The sequence below is a fragment of the Hipposideros armiger genome, unplaced genomic scaffold, assembly GCF_001890085.2.
Source record: "Hipposideros armiger isolate ML-2016 unplaced genomic scaffold, ASM189008v1 scaffold_312, whole genome shotgun sequence".
NCBI lineage: Eukaryota > Metazoa > Chordata > Mammalia > Chiroptera > Hipposideridae > Hipposideros > Hipposideros armiger.
In genome coordinates this window covers 1,099,105-1,107,438 of record NW_017731662.1, presented here as the reverse complement: position 1 = coordinate 1,107,438, position 8,334 = coordinate 1,099,105, and the positions used below count along the sequence as shown (strand labels likewise).

General features: G+C 47.4%; 1 protein-coding gene across 13 annotated transcripts in view; it reads left to right on the top strand.

Annotated features, from left to right (window-relative positions):
* Nucleotides 1-8,334, top strand: part of ATXN7L1 (ataxin 7 like 1) — a 234,598-nt gene that overhangs the window by 199,690 nt on the left and 26,574 nt on the right. For all 13 annotated transcript variants that reach the window (XR_002125984.1, XM_019660148.1, XM_019660146.1 and 10 more), the window contains 3 exons: nucleotides 2,770-3,053; nucleotides 6,020-6,102; nucleotides 6,963-7,213. Coding sequence is in view for 12 of the 13 variants with exons in the window: in XM_019660148.1 (XP_019515693.1) it covers nucleotides 2,770-3,053; nucleotides 6,020-6,102; nucleotides 6,963-7,213 (618 nt within the window). In the remaining variant the exon portion in view is untranslated. The remainder of the gene's footprint in view (nucleotides 1-2,769; nucleotides 3,054-6,019; nucleotides 6,103-6,962; nucleotides 7,214-8,334) is intronic.

Sequence of the window (8,334 nt, the reverse complement as noted above, 5' to 3'; positions counted from 1 at the left end):
CATCCATGAAGTAGTCTCCCTAACAAGACATGAGTCCATCTGACCCCCTAAAAAATATTTACAACATTATTGATTATATTCCCCAAACTGTCTCTCATATCCCTGTGGCAATATTGTAGTTACCAATTTACGCTGTCTAATTCCCTCCCCTTCTCCCTCATCCCCACCCCCTCCCATCTAGCAACCATCAGTTTTTCCTCTATATCTCTGAGACTATTTCTGTTTACTTTGCTTATTTATTCAGTTCCTTAGAATCCACATATAAGTGAGATACTGTGGTATTTGTCTTTCTCTGACTGACTTATTTCACTTAGCATAATGTTCTCTAGGTCCACCCATATCGTTGCAAATGGTATGATTTCCTTCTTCTTTATAGCTGAGTAATACTCCATTGTATAAATGTACCACAGTTTCTTAATCCAGTCGTCTATCAGTGTGTGTGTGTGTGGGGGGGGTTAGTTTGTACAGTTTTAAAATTTTTCAATTGTGGTAAAATACACATAAAATAGATCATCTTAACCATTTTTAAGGTTACAGTTCAACAGTGTTAAGTACATTCTCATTGCTATGCAGCCAGTCTCCAGAACTCTTCATCTTGCAAAACTGAAACTATACCCATTAAACAACAACCCCCAATTCTCCCCTGCGCCTGGCAGCCACCATTCTACTTTCTGTCTCTGTGAACTTGACCACACTGGGTATGTCAAATAAGTGGAATCATACAGTGTTTGTCTTTTTGTGACTTATTTCACTTAGCATAATGTCTTCAGCACCCATCCGTGTGTCAGAATTTCTTTTCTTTCAGGATGATTATATTCCATTGTATGGAATACTATTTATCCGTTCCCCATCAGTGGACGCTTGGGTTACTCCCGCCTTTTGGCTTTTGTAAATAATGCTGCTATGAAACATGGGTATACAAAATATCTTTTCATGGGCTGGCCGAGTGGCTCAGTTGGTTAAGAGTTCGCTCAAGAGATTGAGCTCTGAGCAGCAGGGTCCCCGGTTTGATTCACGGCCCAAGCTGAGCTGCCGCTGAGCTGCCAACAGGTGGCAGGATGGCTCAGCTAAAAAAAAAAAAAAGTCTTTTCAAAACTCTGATTTCTAAAATTTGTGTCCTTTAAAATTGAGTTAAGGAATGATCCTAGAAGAATTCCATATTCCATGGTTTTGTATTTTTTACCATTTGGGAAAAAAAAACAGGAATCCAGCACTAACTTCACCAGGTAATATCGTTACTACTTCTTAGTGTGCTGACTTTTCAAGGGCTTCTTCTTGAGCTATTCTTCAGCAATATGTGAGTGCTCTGAAAATTGCCATTAAAGAGAAAGTAGCAACAGTTCAGCGATGTCTCAGTGACTGGGACACTCTGATCAAGGGCAGAATGGTCAGTGACTTGGTGTATTGCTAAAGTCCACTGTTCCAGTCCACTCCCCACCATGGTACTTGAAGCCCCACACCACCCTTCCCCAGACCAGGAAAGCCCATAGTCGGACAGTGAAGTTGGTGAAGCTCTGAGAGAATCTGCCCCACCGCGGCGTGCCCTTTTCACTGGCAGAGACCTATAAATAACATCTGTGATCCTGTTTCAAAGTCAGAAAGGAAGCGGGCGGAGGAGTTGCTGAAATAATGTCGTGAAGGAATGGATCAAAGAAATGATATGTGAATCTGTCTTAGAGACGGGAGAGCCACCCAGCCATGTGGTCAAATAAGATCCCTGCCCTGCCAAAACCAGCCTCTCTTTCATGCCTGACATCGTCTGCAGGCATGGATAAGCTATATTCTAGATCATTTGGCATTCAAATAGGCTACGTTGGCTTGGAGATGATTGGGGGGCTGAAGTGTTAGCATTATGCCCTCCTGCAAGGAGGAAGGGAAATTTAGTTCAGGAACCAAAGCAAAGCTTGTTCATCTTATCTCATCTTTTAAAACCCGAGACAGAGTCCTTTACAGTCCCCAGACATAGGGTCCTCCAGCATTGAATGCACAAATCAACGCCATATCCAGTACAGAAGAAATAGCAGGAAGTGGGGCTAAGGTTACAGATTCTGAAGAGCAAACATACACCTTTGCGCTCTGTCTTCTTAAAATTCATCCTCTCACCTGCCAGCCTTGAGAATTGCCTATTTACATAACTAGCTGCCTAAAATGGAATATTAGATAATGTTACATGGCGGCTCACTCAATTTGAGCCCATCCCCAGGATATGAGAGTGATCCAGGAGTCCTCCAGCAGCGTGCAGCGTACCACGTTGGCCTGCAGCCATGCCTCCGTGTGGCATGAGCCTGTCAGCACTCCTGAGCTAAGCAGATGTCAGGCCCAATCCCCGGGTGGGAGACCAGCCGAGCAGCGGGGGGAGGGGGCGTGATTCAGCAAGTGGCACAGTGGCACACCCTCTTCAGGGGACAAACAGCATCTCTTTCTGAGCTTCACAGCAGGCACCTTGTTCTTCCCAAGGTGCTGTCCTGGAGACAGCTGATGTATCGGGACTGAGAAGGGAGAGCTGCAGGATCTATGGGGCCGAGTACAGGAGGTAATCAGTCAGCTCTGATGCCATCCCTGGCACCGTGCCAGCCTCACACCCCCTGTTGGTCCTTTCTGAGGCATGAATCTCCCTCCCATCAAAACTGGAATCATGCTGTTTGCTTCTAGGAGGAGTATAAATAAGTGATAAGGAAGTGTTCTGATAATGATAAGCGGGTATAGCTTCTCAGTGGACCAGATGTATCAAAAAAAGCAATTGTGTGTGTTTGTTCATTTGTTTTTCAGCGTTCCAGTTCCTGTAGTCAGTTTAGAGAAAATCCCTAACCTAGTGAAGGCAGATGGTGCCAATGTCAAAATGAACTCTACAACCACTGCTGCGGTCACCGCCTGCTCCACCTTGTCTTCGGCTGTCTCCACCCCACCCTTAATTAAGCCGGTCTTGATGTCAAAGTCAGTGCCACCTTCCCCAGAGAAGATCTTAAATGGCAAAGGAATTTTGTCCACCACAATAGACAAGAAACACCAAAATGGCACCAAAAACAACAACAAGCCTTACAGGAGACTTTCAGGTACGTGTCTGTGTCCTTCGAGTGTGGCTCATGATTAGACTGAAATTGAGTCACATCCATTACCAAGGAGTGATGTGTTCTTATAATTAAGCAGGTCTGTTTCATTTTAAGGTGGACATGGAGTTTACCTACAAGCAGGACCCCCACCTAAACATGTAAGCAAGAGCTTGTTCTCTTATACCCTGGCCATATGAGGCTCTCTCTCGGCTTAGAACTTAGCACGAGTTACCCTAGTGACCCAGGCGGCAGAGAGGATGCTCTGCACCAACCATGACAGTCCATGGATGCTGCGGGCCTTGTTACCATGCTGACAGGCCGAACTGCCCCTTGGTTTTGCAGAGGCTGAACTGCTATGAACTTGGACAACCCACAGTGACATCCCACAGTAGCTCAAGGCAAGCTTGGGACAGTCCCATCAGTGACTGCCCCGCAGAAAGACACAACCTCTCTCCTTTGGCCTACTTGGTCTCCAGGTTGATTCTGTGGCCTGGGGCTATAACTGCCTTTCCCACATAACCAGTTGGAATTTGTTTGGGAACACTCGCGCTAGCACAGCAGAGGAGGTGTCGGGGGTGTCTCTTGGGTGTACTCCTTGGCTGTCTAAGCAGGCACTTGGAGTGCCTGGAAAGGTACAGGTGGCCAGGCTTTGAAGCAATGGCTGCCCTGTAGGGGGACCCTCATGTGGATGGTGTTTGCTTTGGATTTGTTATAAAACTAAATCTAGCAATTCTGCTTTTGCCAAAAGACCAAAATAAGCTTCATGACTTATTCATACACAGTGGGCATTTATCTACTCTCTAATGTTGACCAGAAAAAAAGAAAATATTGTCAAAGCCACCATGTGAGAAAGAAACTATAACTTCTGTTATGAGCATACTTTTTAAGCACCCCAAAAATTGTGGGTCGTTTTTATTTTCTACTTCATGTTTATCTTTATTTCAATTTTTCTGTCTTACCTCTGTAACTTTTTAAAAAATCATTCTTAAAAGCACCTCAGTCCCAAAGCACTGAAATGACGTAGTTATTCTACCTTGAAAATCTCTCCATGTGCTGTTCACTCACTATCAAGAGAGAAAGGTAGAGCCTGCTGCTCTCCTTGGCCGTGTGGAGCTTCACTGAGTGGACGGGAGCCCCCAAATCCTGGCTCTTCTCCTGAATGGGAAGTTCAGTTTCACGCTGGGTGGCAGCGTCCCTGAAAAAACCAATCTGCCTGGCTGGGCACAGTGTCCAGAAGCCATGATTCCTCGTCATGGCAGAAGCATGACCGGGGCTTCCAGACTGCTCCCCAACTGAAGTTGTTTGGGGATTTTTTTGCTATTTGTTGGTTTTGCATTGTGTTGATTGTTTTGTCTTGTTGTTGGGTCTTTTGCTTGTTTTTTCTCGTGCCAGCCAGCTCCTCCCCCTCGCCAAACAACCCGCTCCGTTCCAAGCCAGCATGAGTGCTGGAGTGGATATGGGCATGGGTCTGACAATGACAGGCCCAAGGGGAGAGCAGCCTCGGCCTGGCACCAAGGCACTCAGTGGGCAGAGAAGGCTCATAGGAAACAGGCATCTCTAGGTCTAGCCATTTTCTGTTCTTAAAAGTGAAGCTTTAAAAACGAGGAAGAAGAAGACAAAGGGGGGAAAAGAGGCAGGAGGCGTTTTGATAGCCAACCAGGGAATCTGTCTTGGATGTAAGAATGGTTTTGTTGCACACATTATCATTACTACCATTGTAAGCACCCCATGACCCCCAAACCTTCTTTTTAAAATAGAACACATTTATTTATGACACTCAGTGTTTACTCCACCAATTTCAGACAGTTCTTTTCAGGCTAGGTAACCTCTTTTTAGTTTGCAGCTATTCAGAGTTCTAAAGGACACCACCAAATTTATACACACCTCTCACCTCCCCACCAACATTCTCCCCGAACGCCCAGAAGAACTGTGTCATTCCTGCTCTGTGAGACACAGGTGGTAGCTGGGTGCCTTCCAGAAACAGCACAGGCCACCTGAGAGGTGGAACTTGAAAGCCTAAAGGGTCTTGAAGAGATTGCCTCACGTCCCCTCATTTTCCTGGGAAGGAGAGAATTTTTGTAATCCAGAGGGGACGAAGGATCTAAAATGGGCCTAAAATGAGCAAGTTCCTTAGAAATAGACTCAACATGACACACCAGTAGCCCAGCGGGAAGGCGGACGCTGGAGAAAGCCTGGCCTCCCTGCAGCCGTCCCAAGGGCCTGGCTTGGCCTGGCTCATTCCCATTGGAGCAGCAGGCCCCAAGGTGCTGGGGGCAGAGCAAGCGAGGCTGTGAGCCCAGCAGGCTCTGCCCTCTGTGCACCTTCAGGTTCAGACCCACATGAGGCGCACACCCAGACCTTGCCCCTGCCCCTGCCTATGGCGCTGCCAAAATGTTCATGAATCAGGTAAACAATTTTCCTGCTCGACAAGGCTTTCTGGAAAGCCTTGCGCTGAGCACTGTGCAAAGCAGGAGAGAGGCTGGTCACAGTGACTTGTCACTTAAATGGCTAAAACTAGCAGGAAGGCAGGGTGGGGGTGGGGAGTGGGGTGTACTCTTAGAACCGCCCAGAGAAAAGTGGCCCGCGGACCTCAGGTGGCTCTCCCTGGTCCGCAGCCAGCTATGCCCAAAGGGCCAAGTACCTAGAGAACCATTTCAAGTGAAATGAAGTGTGTGAGCAGCATGGCGCCTTCCCCCCAGTGCCCGCCCCACCCCATTCCCTGCGCCTCATGCTGCATTCCGCATCCTACCGAAGCTGGACTTGGGGACTCTGGGTTCAGAGGGGTGCACCGTTTTCCCCTGAGCGGTTCTTGAAGCATTTTAGCAGTTGGTTGGGGGAGGGGGGAAACCAGATTGCCTAACAATGTCTCACTTGTTGGTGCAAATGTGCATTTTTTTTAATGTAGTCTTAATGCCAAATCCTATTTAGTCTCTTTTTTTCTTATATTTTTTGTTTGTTTCTTAAACCAGAGAGAGAATTTGACCCAAATAAACACTGTGGAGTATTGGATCCCGAGACAAAGAAACCTTGCACAAGATCCCTCACCTGCAAGGTATTTCTCTTTCCATAAAAAATACTTCCTGCTCTCGCTGGGGCCTTTGTCGAAATGTTTGCATGCCACTCTCTGCACACTGCAGGGTGTGGAGCCTCGACATGACCCCCAGCTGTTCTTTGTAAGGGAAATGCTTTCTTCTCTTCCATGGTAGCAGAGTGCCTGCCTCAAGCTGGCTGGCTTTTTAAGAAGGGAAAAAAAAAAAAAGGCTTCCCCTGTTACTTGTGAGGCCAGACAGTAAATTGTATTTATAGGCACTCACAGGCGGTTCTAAACCCTGCTACGTTTTAATGTATGCAGGAGCGGCGGCGGCGGCGGCGGCGGCAGCGCCCTGAAAGGCGGCCGCGGACCGGAGGACACTCTGCCGCGCCCCTGATCTGGCCACGCCGGGTTGGCCAAGGGGACAGCTGAACCAAGGCGGCCGCCATTGGGTAGCCCCCCGCCGCATATTTCTTGCTGAACTGCTAGTGCTTCTTGGGTTGGATGCTGTGGCCCTCTCTGCTTGGTGGCTCTGTGTGTCTGGGCCACAGCCGAACTCCCACCTGCACGTGGATTAACCCTAGCACTCCCTCACGCTGGCCTTTCATCAGAGAGGTGTTCCTGGGCTCCGCACGGAAGGTCGTCATCGTATGCCATTTTTTGGAGGCAGCGTTGGCTTCTTAACACCAGGAGAGTAGGGCATGGTTGCGTTTGTGTGGTCTCTGCCTCTTCCCAGCCACAGAACGGGAGCTGTTGCCTTGAAGTTGACTTTTCAAGCACCTCTGAATGCCCATGAATTGTTGTTTCTAAACGAAGGGCCTGGGGCAGCAGGTTTATGTGCTGATGAAAGAGGCTGTGCTTTTCATCTCTCTTCTCCTTAGACACATTCACTAAGCCATCGGAGGGCCGTCCCGGGCCGGAAAAAGCAGTTTGACCTCCTTCTGGCAGAACACAAAGCCAAGTCTCGGGAAAAAGAAGTTAAAGAGCATCTCCTGCCTCCTGCAAGGGAAGTGCTTCCAAACCAACCCGGGCCGGCGCAGGACCTTCTGCCAGGATCTTCAGGGAGCTCTGCGCCGGAACCTAAAGTCGCATCCCCTGCAAAATCCAGGCCACCTAACTCAGTGCTTCCTAGGTAAGTCCCACTGTGCTGCTGGAAGCCCGAGTCCTGGGGCAGGTGACTCTGCCCTGCTGGGTCTAGCATGGTCTGATCACATGGAAAGTGGAAGTGGTGATAGTCCTGCCTCGTAAGGCAGTTTTGCAGCCTAAATGGGATAATGGGCAGAAGGGGCTCAGCCCAGGGCCTGCTGTGTAGTGTTCAGTGGATTTTACTGCTGTCCTCACTGTCACCATCACTGTTGTCATCATCATCATCATCATCCTTCATAGCAGACCCATATCAGAACAAGTGTAAGGTGGGAAAAAGGACCTGGAAGGATGACACATCAGCCACCAGACAACTTCCTGGCTGCCTGGTTTTTAGATTAGTTGAAGATTCCTGGAGGAGAGAGTGCGTAAAACCTGAGTGGATGGGTAGTCAGCACACTTGGGAACCCATTTGACACACCATTTTGTAAATTTTTCCCACAACTCTGATGACCCAGGTGAAGCGGAAATGGGCATAACCAAGGTTGTTTTGTCCATATATTTCCCTGCATACCCAGCAAGCCGAGACCACCTGTCTGGGATTTTATTTGGTTGTCCTGGACAGAAAGGAAAGAACAGAAAAGAGAATTAAACCCTATTTGGATTAAGAGCAATTTTGAATCCACACATGTCTGTTTTGATGGACAGTAAATTGCCATATTGAGCAGCAGACCAATTTCCAGGTAATAGGACAGGGAACCCTTCATTCAAAAATATTTATTGAGTTAGGTATTCTCGGGCAGGGGTACAGAGATGAATGAAACTAGATCCTGCTTTTCAAGAATTTATTTAGAGTTTAGAAGATAAGAGTCGAATATCCGTAACATCGTAAAAAAGGAAACATACAATATGAGAAGTACAGCTCATGGTATTATCTGATGATTTTTAATGCAGACAGTGTGAATCTCAAAGGGTCCAGTCAGCAAGTAGGCATCAAGAGAACATATTGGGTTGTCGGAAAAGTCATGACATTTTTTCTATGTCTTTTGTTGCAAAAGCGTGTCATGACTTTTCCAACAACCCAATAGTAATAAAAGATGGGGAAGGGGTTGATTTTTAAAGCAAAAGCAAATATTTGATGGCAGTTATTCCTGACCTACCAGGTTTTCA